We start from the raw sequence: 17,426 nt of genomic DNA, 5'->3' as shown, positions 1-17,426 counted from the left end.
GTGGCGGGCGGGGGGCGGCGGCTCCATCTCCCCGTGGCGGCTCCATTTTCCCCCGCGGGCTCCATCTCCCCACCCGATTCTCCATCACCCCCCCTGGGGTCTCCATCCCCCCGCGGCTGTGCCCGCGCTCCCCCCGCCCCGTCCCCGGCTCGCCGCCCGTGTCCTGCCGCATTCCCGGCCCGCTGCCGGCCCGCGCGGGTCCCTCCCGGCGGGGTGGGTGGGCCGGGCTCGGCGTGGTGAATCAGGCGATGGGGAGCGCAGGCTGGGTGCCGGCTGCTGGTGAAAGTGTGGCGGGGAAGCGCGGCGGGCGTTTACCTCCGGCCGGGGCCGCCCGCAGGCTGGAGCGGGGAGGAAGCGGCAGCAGCAGCAGCGATGGCGCGGCTGGTGGCGGTGTGCCGGGACGGCGAGGAGGAGTTCCCCTTCGAGAAGAGGCAGATCCCCCTCTACATCGATGACACCCTCACGGTGAGTCCCCGCGGGCCCGTCGCGCTGTCCCGGCGCCTCCCGCGTGTTGCAATTCCCAGGCCGGGCCTTTCCTCCTGCCGGGCCTCGCTGGCTCCTCCTCGGGCTCCTGCAGCGTTAATCTTTGGGACTTTGCAACACTTGGGGTTAACAGAGCTGAATGTGGCAACTTTTTTTATCTGATGCCCGGCTCTAAAAGCAGGCGAACCGCATAATGAGGGAGTTATCGCCGTGCCGGGGCCTGTGCACAAGTTGTGCTGGAGCCACGAGCGTGGCTCGGTGCTCAAGGGTGGAGCAAAGCCATTTTTCAGCTGGGAAGGAAGGGAGCCATGTTAACGTTAAACCCCGGCTTAAACCCGGCGGTTATTCTGCTCTTAAACCGGCAAGAAAAGACTAAAGGCATTTTCGAAAGCTTTGGCGTGAAGTCAGGGTTATCGAGTCTGCAGAAATTGAACAAATCTGAGAGTTCCCATTTCAGGGTGTTGCTCTGAATTTGAAAACGTGGTGGTTTTGCCGTTTCCAGAAGATTCAGTGGAGAAATCAACTAAATGCAGCTTGGAGGCTCTCTGGTCCTTCTTCTCTTGAGTTTAGAGGAAGGTTTAAAAATTGCGTTGTAGGAGAACACGGAACAAATGGGAAAAAAATTTTCTAACTGGCCAGTTGCTGTTTGTTTTAATTCTTAATGCATGAAAATGTGTTGAAAATAATATTGCACTTAGTGTAATTTAGTATCTTAATGATTCATACTCGGTTTCTCTTGTCAGTGGGACAGTAATTTTAGTTACTTTAATGGTATAAAATGTGGGTGATTTAAATTCTTAACCTTATGTTTAAGATGAAAGACACCCTGAGTTTTATCAGCTAAGGAGGGTGTCCCTGCTCATGGCAGGGGTTGGAACTGGATGATCTTCAAGGTCCCTTGCAACCCAAACCATTCTTTCACCTTCCAGACCACAATTGTTGAATATCTTCAGACAGGCCCCATCTGGTTTTGCTGCATTTGAACAGTGTCTTATTGCTGTATTTTAATTTTGATCAATTTGAATGGTGGCATATTATTAATTTACCAAATATCATCATTATTTTTGGGTTCTCTCTGGTTAACTGTGTTCATATATTAGGCAAAATTTCCCCTAAAGTTGTCCAAAGCAGTATCTGCCCCTCCTAGAGGGGTTGATCACCTGGAAAACCCAGCACTGTGCAGGAGTAGTGTAAGTTTGAGTTTTTTGGTGTCTTGGCCACACCTTGAAAGTTATTTTGCTCTTTCATTTTGCATGTGGTTTTAAGCTCTTGGATTTCTCTTGTTTTGTTTTGTTTTTTCCTTCCTGGACTCCCTATAAAAATTACCCATTAGTTTGTGTCATGTGGACTTGCCAAGCTCTTCTTATTTTTGTTGTGTGTAATAGGTTGAAAGTGAAAATTCAGCTGTACCAGGTGTCAGGTAGATGACTTCAGCAGACCTAAAATTCCATTTGTGGTTTAGTCCCAGAATTTAACACCGGGCCCAAACTTTGTGTAATTGCACTGTGTTGTTGCTGCCCTTCTGCTTTTTACACCATCCTCATGATTGAAAGGGTCCTCTGGCTGTAGATCAGTTTTATATCCATCTGGAGGAGAGGCATTTATGCAAGTGCAAGTCATCCTCACCATGAAGAAATCTTATCTTGGATCCATTCTATTTTTTTTTTTTTTCATTCTGTTACTGTTATTACAAGGTACTTGGATTTCTAGGTGGTTTCTGGAGGCTTTTATTAAAAAAAAACCTGCAGAAGCAAGTGAATGAACTCTGAGCTTCCTTGTCTGTCATCTATAATTTATTTTTTAAATACTTAATGAGAGCTATTACAAGACATGCAGCTGTCTTCGAAACAGAATTTTACATCTGCAGCACCATCTTTAAAAAATGATGGTGGTTATTGATAGTAACTGGCTCCTGTTGACCTCTTTTAAAACTCAGATTTTAAAAATAATGGGACTAATGTGCCTGTTAGTCAGACAAAAGAGTTAATCTGTGCCTTAAATCTAGAATCAGTGGATTAGTGATTGCAAATTAGGAATGAATGGCCCATGTGCTCCTAGTCTGGGATGTTGCTTTGTAGTAGCCGAGGAAGCAGCTCAGGTGCAGGGAGATGGTGCTGCCCCGAGTGGATTGTTCACCACCACAGTTCCCTGTTCCTTCTGGCTCAGCTAGAAATTAAAGGAGGTTTCAATATTTAGCCCTTTTCATTTCTTAAGCAGCTTTTATGGTTTCTAGAAGGCATTCCATTTGATGTGGTATTACAGGATTTTTTTTTTTTTTCCCCTTCCCGTTCAGGGTGTGATGGTGGTTGATGTTTAACCACTTAATAAAATCTCATCAGACACATGAATTAATTTAGTCTTTGATTCTTTTGCTCTGTTGTACCAAATACCTCGGGGTGTTGTCTGATAGTGGGAGATGAAGGTGAGGGGGGAAAACGAGGCAGATTTATCTCTTGTCTCTGTTATTAGCAGATAGAGCTTTCACTTTTGCTTGTAGCTCCTGGCCCACAGAAACACCACATTAGTGATGTAGGAAACCTGTAAATCTGCAGCAGAAACCGGTGCAGCTGCTTGGTGTGGATGGATCAGGAGCAAGGGAAGCTGCAAAAGGAGCTGAGGGTTAGGATTGGCAGTGGCTGTGGCACTGCTCTGCACAAAGATAAGGCAGCTGTGCTAATGCTCACACTGGGGCACATGGGACAGCAAAATAGTGCCTTGTTCTCAGAGAAATGGTGTTTATTTTGGAGTGGTGTTCAGTGCCTGGAAAAGTGAGTGTGTGAGTTCTCTGGAGGTAGTGTTGGCAATTAGGCAGACAGCAGGGAATTCTGCCTTCCCTAGACAGCTGAGGGAAGGTGGAAGGAGGAAAAAGGATGAATCAGACAGTTTTATTTGGTGTTCATTTGCATTGGAGTTATTAATCAAAGTTGTTATTTCGTCTTTGAGATTTTAAAGTGACCTTTCAGAATTCATATTGACAAATTCTCTATTTCTCTGTTTGGACAAAGAAGAGAGCTAAGCCATGCTTTACACATATTTCTAGCTCCTTTCATTTTACTCCATGGTTGCACAGTTGGATTTTTGGACTTTTGGAAGTTACTGATTCCTGCCCCCTCCCAAGAAATTGCCCTCTTTGTTTCTCATAATTTGATAAGAAATGTTATTAATTACTTAAAAGTAATCACATTGTTCTGTAGGCTTAACATTTTGCTTTGAGCCTCTTGAGGCTGCAATCACACAAAGCAAACTATGCCTTGGAGTACCTTGTTGGGTTAATATGGTTTGAAATTAGCCTTTGGAGGAGTCGCCTCTGTCATTAAACTGTTGTGACTGTTTCCTCAGAGCCTAATAAATTGAGTGAAGCTGTTGGGTCCATTTGGATCTCAGTGTTTTGAAGTATCTATATATTTTTTTGAATTGAAGCAGGGTCTCAAGTCATGTAGATTATAATATAAATACTGATGGTCCAGTTAGCAACTTTTGCTTTCTAACAGCTATTTAAGAGTTGCCATTTATAAACTGCCTCTAGAACATTATATTACTGAAGCATTTATTACTTTGCTGAAATATTCACTATCTGAAACAGTTACTTTTATCCTTTCCCAAGCCCCAGTAATGAAAAGAATGAGCATTTAACATAATTTCAGTCTTATTTCCCCCAAGAAAGTAAAACAACTGATGCTCTGTTTGGCTTTTTTTGTTTGTTTGTTTGTTTTTTGTCTGAAAGCTCCTCTTTAAATTGTTTTTCCTCTCTTGTATAGATGGTGATGGAATTTCCTGATAATGTGCTGAACCTCGATGGACATCAGAATAACAGCACACAACTGAAACAGTTCATTCAGGTAAATAATGTTTCCTAAGAAGTGAGATTTTTGCTTTCCTTAGGTTTGTGCTTTTGCTTCTCCAGGAGGTTGTGACTCCTGGAATGCTTCAGACACGTCAGCACCTGGGAGCAATCACACATTGGTACCAAAGTGCACTCGCTGGGTTCAGTTGTGCTCTGGATTCCACAGCATTTATTGCACGTTGTCTTGTCTGTAGGCAATTGCTGCATGTCTGAGAGCTCAAAACTCACCATGGGAACTACAATTTCTGAATACGTCTTGATTTTTATTTTTCTAAGTAGTTTTGAGCTGCCTTTTCAATAACACAAACTGATCTGCCAAATTCTTGCAAATAACTGTAGCACCCTAACACCTGTAGCAGCTGCAGAATCATGCCACTTGATGTCCAAAGGGCCAGAGTTGCACAGCCTCACTCAGGCTGACAGCAGCAGTGCAGACACGTGCTGCATGCCAAGTGTAGCTGGGTTGTGAAAATAGCTCATTCCTGCTTTGCTGTGACTCCTGCAATTAATTACAGGAAAGAGGGTTATTGCAGAGTGATACTGCTTGGCAGATGATTTAATGGGCCTTCCTCTAAGAGCACAAACCTTAAATGTTACCTGATGGTACCTCTGCTTTCCACATTTCATAGAAGGAGCTGAAAACACTTTATTTTTTCAGTTGATGTATTGCTGAGTTCTGCTGTATTGTGTGGTCTTTTTTTCCTTTCCCCAGAAGTTGTGACAAGTCTTTTGTGCGTTAGGAGTGTTTGAGTGGTGTGGTGTGACAATAATACAGAAAATACTGTGGTGGCATGACATTCCTTGTGCAGATACAGCTCAAGCTGTGCTTTGTGTGACCGGGGAAGAGTGACCCTCACTCTCAGTGGTGCTGATATCCCAAGTGTGGGTTTGTGTGTTGGGCTGTGAGGAAGGGACTCTCTCCTCTGCCCAGCTCTGCTGGTGGCACTCCAGTGCTGCTGAAAGCCAAGGCAGTAATTCAGCAGTGAGAAGGACTAGAAGGGTATGTGCTTTTTGTGAGGACGTGTGCCTGGATGTGTTTGACACAGGGGCCAGGAGACACATCTACAGCTGTTTATCGATGTAAGCAATATTAGAAGGTGTTCTCATTAGTGTTCTATTAATAGCAGACTTTGGATGTTCACTACTGAAGTCAAAGGCTTCACCCTGTGTAGTAATGTGTGCTTTCTTTAATTCCAGCTAGTAGGATTGTAATGGGAAAGGGCATTTAGCCTTCCAGGAAAAATACTGCTAAATTGTCATGGTCTGAGCAGAACTACTTGGTTGTAAATGAGATTTCCATAAATGCCAACGAGCGTTCATTAATTTCCTTTCCATGTGCCAAAGATAGAATGAGTGTGAGTAGAAGATGAAAACTTGCAGTCTGTGTGTGAGACCTTTTCCTACAACATCTGTGCCGAGGTGGAGAAAAAAGGGTTTCCCGGTCAGGACGTTTATTCCGAAGCAGCATTTGCTGAGATGACTGGTAAAAGGAGGCAACAAGAGGAGAAAAAAAACCGGAGGATAAATGTTTAATGAAGTAATTTGTTGGGTTTTTTGCAGAGACACAGCATGCTGAAGCAGCAGGACCTGAACATTGCCATGATGGTGACGTCGCGGGAGGTGCTGAGCGCGCTGTCGCAGCTGGTGCCGTGCGTGGGCTGCCGGCGCAGCGTGGAGCGCCTCTTCTCCCAGCTCGTGGAGTCGGGGAACCCCGCCCTGGAGCCCCTCACCGTGGGGCCCAAGGGGGTGCTCTCGGTCACCCGCAGCTGCATGACCGATGCCAAGAAGCTTTACACACTCTTCTACGTGCACGGGTCAGTGGCTGCGAGCTGCTCGCACCATCCCCGCTCTCTGTGCCTTCTCGGGGATGCTGAGTTGTCACAGTACATTCTCCTCTTCAACATCCATGTTTCACAATGAATTCCAGCTACTTGTTGCCTAAACTGGGAAAAAAACAAACGTAATCTTTGATACCACCAGTTGCAGTGCCATGATTGCAGCTGAAAGATGCCAATATTTAATGTTCAGTCATTCATCTGACACAGGCACTGGGGGGTTTTCATGGTCTCTGGAAGAAGAGTGTTTGCCTCACTACTTGGCATGTAAAAAATAAAAGTGTTAATTCTTTCTGCTCTTGGGTAGAAAGGTTACAACTGAGAAAGTGAAACCTTCTGGGCTTGGTGAGCACAATAAATACCCCAGTGCCATTAGTTCCTCAGCTGTCAGCAGAGCAAACAGTGAGTGCTCAGCACAGTGTGCCTTGGCCTTCTAGTTGGCTTCAGCTCATTCTTCTTGCTCCAGTTAGCAGGAAAAGCAGGGAAGGTTAGTGCAAAGTTGAGGAGATTGAGATGGGGAGAGTGAGGTAGTGTAACCTTATCCAGAGGTTTTGAGAATACAAAGTTCCTCACATTTTTTTTCCCCATAGGTCCAAACTGAATGACATGATTGATGCAATTCCCAAAAGTAAGAAGAACAAGAGGTGTCAGCTACACTCCCTGGACACACACAAACCAAAACCTTTGGGGTAAGTCTGTGTGTAACATAAACAATTCAGATATTTTAAGGAAGCAAAGTATTGGAAGTAATGTATTTTTAAGCATTGAGATCAATTTTTATGCTCTGATCTGTTTGCCAGAGTAGTAGTTGGATTATGGCAGACCTAAATAGTTGTGGGAGAGAGGAAGAGAAGCACCAGGAGTTTTGGGCAAGCTCAGGGCATGGATGGCTTCTGCACTGTGATATAAACAATGCTCTAGAAAGACAAACTGGTTTTTGTGCTCTAGACCAAAATGGTTGCTCAGCAGATTTTCTCACACTGAGGTCAAAGGGTACGTGCTAAATAAATATTCCTCATTTTGCTTGGGATTATTAAAAGTGCCTTGCACAACTGTTAACCAAGGCTTTATTGTGGTTGGATGCAGGGTTAAAACTGGAACTCCATAAAATGTATTTTCTCAGGAATGTGACAGCATGTTTTGAATACACCACTGAACAATATGCATATATGCCTCTGTCTTGAAGTTGAAATGATGTATTCCAGCTGGTTAAGCAGAAAAACACTCCCTGTAAATCTGTTGTGGATTTTGGGGAGGATTCTTGTTTGTGGGGTGGCTCCTTTTATATATTTTTTTTATATAATGACCAATAAATTAATCTCTTGGGCTCAGTTGGAGTTGTCTGGACCTTTTTTACTCAGCTGTGTTCTGCTCCTGGTTAAGCCTCCAACCTGTGAAAGCTTGCTCATGGTTTCCAGTTACAGGACATGTATTTTTCTATGCAGATTGGAGTCTCTCTGGGTTTAGTTAAATCCCCTGGGATACCAGGCATGTGGAATTTGACACTTGATTTTCACTTGTGCTGCTTGAGGATAGTGGCGACTAATCATTATCTTCTATTATATTTTGGTTACAGGCTTTTCATAAAATTAGTTTATAGCTTATGTTACACAAGATCCTGAGAGTATGGGGTGTATATACATATTTTTTTAAATAAAGCAAATTCATAGCATTATGAAAGTGGGTTTTGGGGTTTTTTTTATATTTAGTAAGCTTAAGCTTTTCTGTGTGAGAACATATGCTGTGGAACCTGCAGTTAGCACTTTGGCAAGGTAGAACAATTCTGAAGCTGAATGAGTAGAGAGGAAAATGCTGCTTTTATTTCCTCAATTCATGCTGGAATAAATCCCCTTAGTATTTTGGATGCTGGCAGGTGGATAGGGAATATGTGGAAGAGCAGTATTTTACACTCTGCAGGTAAAGCTTTGGGGTTATCAGATAACATGGCCTGTGGGTGAGCAGTGCAGTTTGCTCAAGAAACAGGACTTGCACCCCTTTCTTCAGCTGAAACCCCTCTGTTCTGTACAGAAGTGACTGAAGTGTATCAGTATCGATACAAATCCAAATAAATCCAAATAAATCTGCCTGCAGTGGACACAGGCTCTGGCTGGGCTGTGGAGGCCCAGTTGTCACAGAACAAACTTCATTTACCAGCCTAGAGCTCCTGCTGCACTTCTTTACAAGAACTCCTTCAGATGAGTTGCATCTGCTGGGCCTTTCCTGCGCACAAAAAAGGCTTTGAGTTGGAGCTGTGTGTTTAATTAGAGGAGTTATGTAAGCAGCTAATGCCACTCGAGGGTTGCTTGCTGTCCTCAGTCTGTGCCTGGCTTTTGGCTACTCAGCTCCATTTGGGGTTCCAGGAGCATTTGAAACTCTCCAAAATGCAAGCCCTATGACCTGGCAAACTGGTTGATGGCACAGATAACTCCTCTAATTAGGAAATGGGGCTGCTTCTTCCTATTATCCTGCTCTGTTGTATCCATGACACAGACATGACCATTCTGATAAAGTGTCAAGTGCAGACAAGCCTGTAGGTAACTGTGGCTTGTTATTTAAAGTCCATTTTTTGCTCTCTAATGCACTTTTTTCACATCCCAACGTGTGTTGTAAAGTTATTTTGGTATTCTTGTAACAAATTTCTGAAATTTGATGTAGGGTGTTTTATGGTTTTTTATGGTAAAAGTTGTTTGGTTTTGTTTTGCTTTTTTCTTTTGTTATTTTAATAAATTGTCTTCAGCTGACAAGTGTTAAAACTTGTATGTGTTTGTACTTCAAGTAATATTCTAAAAATCACTACTGGTTTTCAGCTGTAACACTAAAAAGTCGTGGTGAGTCCTGGGTTAGTTATAAGCATGGACAGCAGAATTTGCATCTCAGGTCTGACCCAAACTTTCATAGATGTTAAGGCTTAAGCTAGAAAGAGTTCAAAATAGATTGAAGAACAGAGCAGTATTTTCCATAGGATTTGTTTAGGAAAAATAACTAGCTGATAATATATACGTTATAGGTCTGAAAAATGTTTGGTAATACTATGTGACAGTGAAGGGAGCAGTAGCAGACTCAGTTCAAAGAAGTTAAGAGCAGTTAAGAAAAACAGAGAAGACAGGAAGAGGAAAGAGAGCAAGTGTAGCATCATTTTCTGCTATGGACCCTCCCAGGGAGCAGTCAGGTAAAGGATGAGGCTCTGCTGGGCTTCTGTCCTGACCCCCACCAGGATCACAAACAGTTTTGTTTCTCCCTTCCTTGCAGGGGTTGCTGGATGGATGTGTGGGAGCTCATGTCCCAGGAATGCAGGGATGAAGTAGTTCTGATCGACTCTAGCTGTCTCCTAGAAACATTAGAAACCTACCTACGGAAACACAGGTATGGGAAAAGAACAAACCACAGCTTTCTTTTGAGAAATACGTGGTTTTATCCAAGTGTTCAGAATGTAGAGAATTTTTTTTTTCTTGTGGAACTGAAGATCTCGGCTTGGTGGTGATGGGGGACCTTGCCGGGCTGCACTGGGATGGTTGATGAGACAAAGGTGGTGAAATATTCTTTGTATTTAATGAGAGGGAAAATGTGGAAACCTCTGAACTCATAGCTGCTCATCTTAATTTCTTTGGCTAGGATTAAATTACGATTTACAGTTTAATGTATCAAAACTGTGTATACTCATTCACTCTTTCACTGCTCTTGGGCTGTGCCTGTTTTTAGGCTTTCAGGGAGCGTGTGCCATTTCAAAATCCTCTGAACTGCGCTAGTGCAAGCAGATTTTAGGCTTGGTGTTGCCTTTAAAGCACTGTTTTAGACCACTCTTTTATGCCTTGTGCTGTTAAATGTCTCTTGCAGGGCGGAAATAAGCCACTGAATTATTAGTTGCATGTGCACAGGAGCTGCCGTGCTGATGGAAAAGTTTTAATTTCCAGCAGTCTCAAGGTTCTGATATGAACTGTGGGGGCACAGATGGGCGCGGGGGCGGTGGTGCTGTGGAAATAACACTTTGGAAACAAAATAACTTTAATCTCCTGTGACATTAAACACTGGCTTGGCTGCCTTCCTGGTGCTAACCTGCAACAATACTGCTGTTTTCTCTCCTTCCACCACAGAAAGCAGCCAGGTAGCGTAGCTCTAACAGCAAAATATGTTTGACTTAGTGCTGTCAAGTGGCTGGAGACACTAGGAAAGGGAAAAACACCATCCAGAGCTGGCATGGAGAGCCAGCTTTCTGAGCTGAAGTGTGAGCAGCTTGTCTGACTTGCATTTTTAGAGTCATCCAGCAAGAGAGATCTTGTAGCCTCTTGAAGGTTACTCCTCTTATGACATAGAATGATCTTAATTTGCTTGTATTTTAATTATAAGTATACTCTTGTCACACATGAGCTGTCACATGTTTAAAATGAGTATGTTGTGTTATAAATAACCCTCATTTGGCCATCAGCACAGCAATCTAATAATTCAGAATATGTTTGTAATGGAAACAAAGATTGCTCTTGTACTGCAGGCACCAGAGGAAACTTTTCCTTATTTCTTATCACTCACTTGAGTACACTTTAAAGAATTGCTGTAAGCTGATGTGGCATGTGTTGCTTGAGAGGGATTTTGCCCTGGTTTGCACTGTTTGTTCACTGTTAGGTTTCTGATCTTTGAGTTGAATTCCGTGTAGGAATTTCTTCGAATCAGCGATTCACTTCGGAGGATGGAAGTTGATCTCCAGGGTAGTAATGTAGAATAGGTGGGATAATTCACAGTCGATTTAGGTGGACAATAGCCAAAATATTATTACAATAATTACACTTTTTGAAGCACCACAACCCTCCCGTGCCCCAGTTCCGACGCGTCCCCCCTTACCCAGCGCGCTCGGAGCCTGACTCTGTGCCGTCCCGCAGGTTTTGCACCGACTGCAAGAACAAAGTGCTGCGTGCTTACAACATCCTGATCGGGGAGCTGGACTGCAGCAAGGAGAAGGGCTACTGTGCTGCCCTGTACGAGGGGCTGCGCTGCTGCCCCCACGAGCGCCACATCCACGTGTGCTGCGAGACCGACTTCATCGCGCACCTCTTGGGCCGGGCCGAGCCCGAGTTCGCAGGAGGGTATGAGTATGTAATTGGCTAGAGTGGGCTATCTAGCGCTTTGCTTCTTTATTTGACTCTTCAATGTCTTTGCCCAAAGTGGCTTTTTGCCTCTTTGCTGTGTGATGAACTCGTGACTGTGAATATTTGTAGTGATGTAGGCTCGGAGAGAGCGCTTCGAAGGTGTCACCTGTGCTTTGGAAGAAAAAAGTTGCCAAGTGTCTTGCAGTTTGTTCTCTCCCTAGAGCTGCCTGCTTGTCCACTGAGGTGTTCAAATATGCGAAATAGAAAGAGAACCTTGGTTGAGTTTTGCCAAATGCCAAGCGTTCAGATGAGTTTTGTTGCCATTTGCGTATTTCTGAACCTTTTTTAAGCATCTTTAAACCTTCCAGTGAAAAGTACAATTCTGAGCTCAGTACTGGAGAATCAGAACGAGTTGGAAGGGACGTTAAAGATCATCTAGTTCCAACCTCAATACCTTTAAAGCTCAGTCATAACTGTTTAATGAGGAGGGTAAATCCTTTCATAATGGTTTTCCCTTAATAGATTGACCAGATTGATAGATAACAGATTGATAACGAACAGATTATGTTTTTACTTTGCACGGTAAGTAATGTATAAAATTCCCTGTGTGTTTATTCAGCTTGAGCTAACTGATGGTGAAATAATTGCTGTGAACTCTAGCAAATTTTAGGACACTAAAGAATGCATCTCTGGCATTTAAACTCTTGATCCTTCCTAGGAAGAGCAGGGTGTGACACCTGAAGTCAGTGGTGGCAAGGCACAGTGCTGCTTCACAGTGGTGGCTTTGACCTGGTCCTTTCTATTTTGCATCTGCATGCAGCACAGCAGAGCCCTGCCAGGCTGCTCCTGCAAACACAGCTGCAGTTGTACCTACAGAGAACACTTCAGCCCTGCTTTGATCCCGTGGTTGGCTTCCAGCTGCTCTAACAATGCTCTGCTTTGGTTCCCCTTTCCCCCAGACGCAGAGAGAGGCACGCCAAGACAATAGACATAGCCCAGGAGGAGGTTCTCACCTGCCTGGGCATCCACCTCTACGAGAGGTTGCACCGGATCTGGCAGAAGCTGCGGGCTGAGGAGCAGACGTGGCAGATGCTCTTTTACCTGGGCGTTGATGCTTTACGCAAGAGCTTTGAGGTAAAAACATCGAGTTTTGTCCAACTTGTGTTTGAATTGCTGCAGTAACTGGGCCCACTGTTGCTGTAAAGAGTGTCGAGAGCGTTCAGTTGTGTGACATCCGTGCACAGCACAGCTGGAGCATGTTCCCATGTGGGATAACCTGGAATAGAAGAGATTGAGGCTTGCTTTACTTTCATTACAGAACACTGAACTTTTCTGTGTTATTAACTCTCAGTTATTTCTGGCTTTCTACCTGATTGCGTTTCAAGTAGCTTAGGCTACAAAAGCTTTTTACTGCGTTTGTGAGTAAAATTGGAGGATATGCTTTTGAATTACAGAAGTGGTTGCTAACTTGCATTCAGCTTGTTCCAAATGCACTCTGATCCTGTGGGATCCTGAGCTTCAGACAGAACTCCATGTGGCTCCTTTAACATATACCAATACTTAATATTAATTAACAGTTTATATGACATGGATCTTTTTTGTTGTGTTTATCTTCCATTCATAATAACTGCTCTCTCTAAAAACCTCTAAAACACCAGAGAAGGAGGAGGAAAATCAGTTTGGGAAAGATCATAGTGGAACCTTGAGCTGGTTAGCTCTTGGAGTTTTTTTACTCCCGCAGGATCAGAGTATCATGGATCCAACAACGGATTAAAATCTGCAACTCTTCACTGAAAATTGTGATTGTGGGCCATAGGTGCAACACAGAGCTCCCCCACACTTGAGTTTCTAGCAAGCTAAACCAAGTGACTGCATCTGGCTGGGCATTTTTCTCCTGTGCTCAGTAGTTGTTTTACTGGGACTTCATTACTGGCTGTTCTCCTTCTTTTGTTATAAATGTAAAAGCTTGAATTGTGATAACTTCTATAAATAGATCTAACCTCTTGTAAACAGATGGCTGTGGAAAAAGTGCAGGGCATCAGTCGATTGGAACAGCTCTGTGAAGAGTTTTCAGAAGAAGAAAGAGTGAGAGAGCTTAAACAAGAGAAGAAACGCCAAAAGAGGAAGAACAGACGGAAAAATAAATGTGTGTGTGAGATTCCTGCTCCTCTGCAGGCAGCAGAAGAGAAGGAAATCAATCAGGCAAAGGTAAATGTGGATAGCTGGGGCTTTTTGGGGCTTCATCCATCAGGTCACTGTTCCATGGTAGAATTCCTGAGGGGTTTTACTGGATTTTGGTCGCTGGTGGAATTTAATACTTTTTCAGATGAGCGGAGTCTTTGTAAAGTGTTTACCTGGAACTCCTCAGCTTTTGGAGGTTTGGTGGGGTGGGGTTTTTTTAATCCTAAGTCTGAGGTTCAGGTTATGCCAGACTGTTTTTCAGCTATCATTTCTTAAAGATCACTTAGAGCCTGGGGATTCGAATGCTGCTTGTAGGCAATTACCATGGAATTCTTGGAGAAGGGGAATCTTTAAGTGGAATTATTATTCAGGATCTCTTGGCTGACCTTAATGGGCTGTGACTGTAGGTCAAGGTAAATTGATGGGGGTTTTGTTTAGCTGTGTTGTACTTGTGAAGAATTCTAAGCAATGCCGTTATCAGTCAGTGTCAGCTGGTTTTTCTCATGGAAAGAGTATCCTTTACAAAAGTGCTGGCTGAGCTGCTTTCAGTGCCTGCAAGTGTTTTTTGTTTGTTTGAAGGAGAACTCAAACTTCACGGAAAGCAGCTGCAAAGCCTGTGGTAGCACCGAAGAAGCCAACAACTGCGTAGAAGTAATTGTTACTAATGAAAGCACTTCTTGCACTTGTCCTAGTAGTGGTACCTTATTAGGCTCACCTAAAATCAAGAAAGGTATGTTAAATGTCGTTACTTTTCATTTTTAAAAAGCATTTGCCATATATGGGGTGAACAGTGGTCACCTATTTTTAAAAAGGACTCCCTGCCCGTGGCAGGGGGGTGGAATGAGGTGATTTTGAAGGACGTTTCCAATCCAAACTGGTCTGGGGTTCTCTGAATTCTTTCTTGTTAGAGGCATAACTAAAGAATGTGCAGCAGTTCCTACAGATGGCAGTAATTTTGGCCTCTGTCTCAGGTTTATCTCCACACTGTACTGGCAGCGACTGTGGCTATTCCTCAAGCATGGAGGGCAGCGAAACGGGGTCCCGGGAGGGCTCGGACGTGGCCTGCACTGAGGGCATCTGCAACCATGATGAAAATGGTAGGTTTGGGAAGAAGATAATAGTGCTTTAATATCCCCAAAGCTGCAGCATCTCAGAAGAAACTTGGCTGTGTTTTGCAGGGGACGATGCCTGTGTCCATCGCTGCGACGACAAGGAGGAGGATGGAGATAGCTGCGTGGAGTGCTGGGCTAATGCAGAGGAGAGTAACACAAAAGGCAAAAACAAAAAGAAGAAAAAGAAAAGTAAAGCTTTGAAGTGTGAGAATGACCACGTAAGGAACATGGCTCTGCCAGCTGCTTCTCTAAATGCTTACATTTGAAAGTAGTTACAGAAGGATTTTAAATTTCGATTGAGACTAATGCTGAAAATGGGGTAACAGGGGTCTCCTGTCCCTTTGTCATCCAAGGTTTGGAATTGAAGTCCTTCCTGGAGTAGGTTGTGGTGGAGTGTCTTCTATGTTCCTAAGCATGTGCACTTTTACTCACCCTCAGTGACTGTGCCACCCCCGGCTCCCCATGCACACGTTTAAAAACAAGTATCTACCCTTGCTCTCCTTTGAACTCCCTTCTTTTCCCTCTGCTTCCAGCTAAAACTTGAATATTCCATGTTAAGCACCGCTGGCAGTTCATTCCAGGCTCTTTTCCATTTCAGATTCAGAAACTTGGAAGCTGTCTGGCAGATGCAGGTAGCAGAGAGACCTCAGGAAATCTCACGCACACAGAGTTTCACCGCGACAAGACCAAAGACACACACGCTGAGAGCTGCTGTAGCGCAGACAAAAGCGGCCAGCAGTTGCCTTGGTTTGAGCATATGAAAAATGTGTCACAGTTTGCAGAACCTACAGAAATGTCACTTGTCCCTGATACTGGAAAAGGTGCCAAAAGCTTAGTGGAGCTCCTTGTAAGTAACCACTGCTTTTGAATTTTAGGGTGTAGCATCCTGCTTTAATCTGTGGGGCTGAGAACTCAACTCCCAGTGAGGAATTGGGTCCCAGTGTTCATTTGCTTGTGCACATTCCCTGGGAAGTTTATAACTGAATGCTTTGCAGAGGAGGAGAAACTGTCACTGGAATGCAGTGACAGAACTTGTGTTGTAAGTGCTCATTGTCAAGGTTGCATTATTCCCTAACATGGAGTGGGCATTATTGCTGCCTTCAGGCCTCAAATGTTACTTCCCACTGCAGGCTCCTTGGGCAGCTTTCTTCTCTCTCTTTTCCTTCTCCTTCCACTTATTTAGATCCTTCCCTCTTTCTTTCCCCACTTTTTCCTTTTCTTTCCTTCCTTTTTTCATCTTTCCTCCCCCCATTTTTCCCTCTCGCCCGCCTCCTTTTTTTTCTCCTTTTTCTTTCCCCACCTTTTCCCCAAAACCCTCTAATAAAATCCATCCTCTTCCCATGGGAATGTGCTAAGACTGAAGCTGATTTGCATCCATTTCATGACTGAAGTGGCTGCTTCTCACCCCAAGCCCAGCAGAGCCCTGCGTGTGAGCCGGGTGTCCGGATCAGCACTTGGGCTGGTGTGACAGGGCAGGCTGGGGACGGATGTGCTGCACAGGAGGGCAGTGCTGGAGCTCTGAAATCCCTGTTCTCGTTGCAGGATGAGTCAGAATGCACTTCTGACGAGGAACTGTTCATCTCCCAGGATGAAATCCAGTCCTTCATGGCAAACAACAAGTCTTTCTACAGCAACCGGGAGCAGTACCGGCAGCACCTGAAGGAGAAGTTCAACAAGTACTGTCGCCTCAACGATCACAAGGGGCCCGTCTGCAACAGCTGGCTGGCAACAGCTGGAGCCAACTGAACCCAATCCAACTCTGTCTGTCACTGAAACTCGAGATGACTACTGCGCCTTCTCCTTCCAAACTTAATTTAGTGACTTATGGCAAAATTTTATCTTAAATTAATGTGATTCTTTTTTTTTCTTGGTTTTTTTTTTGGTGGGAGGCTGGTGGAGGTGATTTCCTTAATTTTGTTCTTTCTCCAGGCTTGTATCTTTAGTTGAGTAGCTGTGCAAGCCTCTCTTCTAATTTAAGCCATCTCTTTTCATTCAATGTTTCTCTTCCTGTGAGACTTACAAAAAAGCAAACTAGTGGCAAAGTAATGTTGTACCTATAATTCTGTACAGAATGACAAGGAGCTGAATATAAGATTTTACAAAGTAGACATCCATTTGCAAAATGTTTTGGATGTAATATGTTAAAGCGCAATGTGCAAAAATTTAAATAAAGAATATTTATTAATACGCATAGTAAAGGTGGGCGTCTGTGTTTGTGCTTGGAGTGCTCAGTTCCTGCGGTTCAGGTGGGGGTGAGGTGAGGAAAGCTGGCCTGGGAAAGGACAGATCCTTGAAAACCGGGCTCTGTGCACCTCCAGGGATGTGCTTTGGAGAGGGTGGAGTTGCTGCCAGCCCAGTGGGGACCGTGGCGGCCCAGCTGTGTCGGGGGCACGGTGCCAACCTGGCACTGGCTCGGCATCAGGCGCCTGTTCTGCTGCCAGGAGCTGGGGAAAGGGATTGCCACGGAGCTGGCAGGGGCGCTGCTCTGGAAATCCTGGCGTGAGGGCCGTGCCCAAGGACGGCACACTTTGGGGAGGGGGTTGGATTTGGAGGGTGCACCTTGGGCTGTTTTGGGGGGATTGTTAAATCCCAGCCTTCCATCACTTAAACACCTGCGCTTCTGCCTCTTCTGTTTCAATTAATCCGTTTCCTCACGCGTTTCTGGGCATTATTTGAGCATCCTTGGCCCTGAGGCGGGGGGATAAAAGCCCCTTCACCACGCTGCTCTGTCCTCTACTCTCTCCACCCCCATTCCATCCCTCTCCAATCCTTGTCTGGCTGCTGCCTCACCGCTCCACGCATCCATCCCAGCGCTTTTCAGGCTCTGGCGCACCACGAGCTGCCCTTTGCGCTCCGTTCCCTGGCGAGGGAAAACCCCAACCCCGCTCCCGTC

General features: G+C 44.7%; 1 protein-coding gene across 2 annotated transcripts; it reads left to right on the top strand.

Annotated features, from left to right (window-relative positions):
• Nucleotides 1–294: 294 nt before the first annotated feature.
• Nucleotides 295–16,731, top strand: LOC121672200 (gametogenetin-binding protein 2). Of its 2 annotated transcripts, none has more exons than XM_042044772.1 (13): nucleotides 295–465; nucleotides 4,242–4,322; nucleotides 5,888–6,141; nucleotides 6,753–6,851; nucleotides 9,412–9,525; nucleotides 11,034–11,243; nucleotides 12,200–12,374; nucleotides 13,254–13,448; nucleotides 14,001–14,151; nucleotides 14,393–14,518; nucleotides 14,600–14,751; nucleotides 15,132–15,380; nucleotides 16,076–16,731. In XM_042044772.1, the coding sequence occupies exons 1-13, from the start codon at nucleotides 373–375 to the stop codon at nucleotides 16,277–16,279; spliced, it is 2,103 nt and encodes a 700-aa protein (XP_041900706.1). In that variant the 5' UTR covers nucleotides 295–372; the 3' UTR covers nucleotides 16,280–16,731. The 2 variants fall into 2 exon arrangements, with proteins under 2 accessions (XP_041900706.1, XP_041900707.1); XM_042044773.1 differs by having other exon boundaries at nucleotides 296–465; nucleotides 11,034–11,237.
• Nucleotides 16,732–17,426: the final 695 nt, after the last annotated feature.

The sequence above is a fragment of the Corvus kubaryi genome, unplaced genomic scaffold (genome assembly GCF_017639235.1).
Source record: "Corvus kubaryi isolate FWS band 111438036 unplaced genomic scaffold, C.kubaryi_AGA036_p1.0 41174, whole genome shotgun sequence".
Taxonomy (NCBI): Eukaryota; Metazoa; Chordata; class Aves; order Passeriformes; family Corvidae; genus Corvus; species Corvus kubaryi.
Note: the sequence above shows the minus strand (reverse complement) of the source record. Positions and strands in the feature narration are given on the sequence as shown.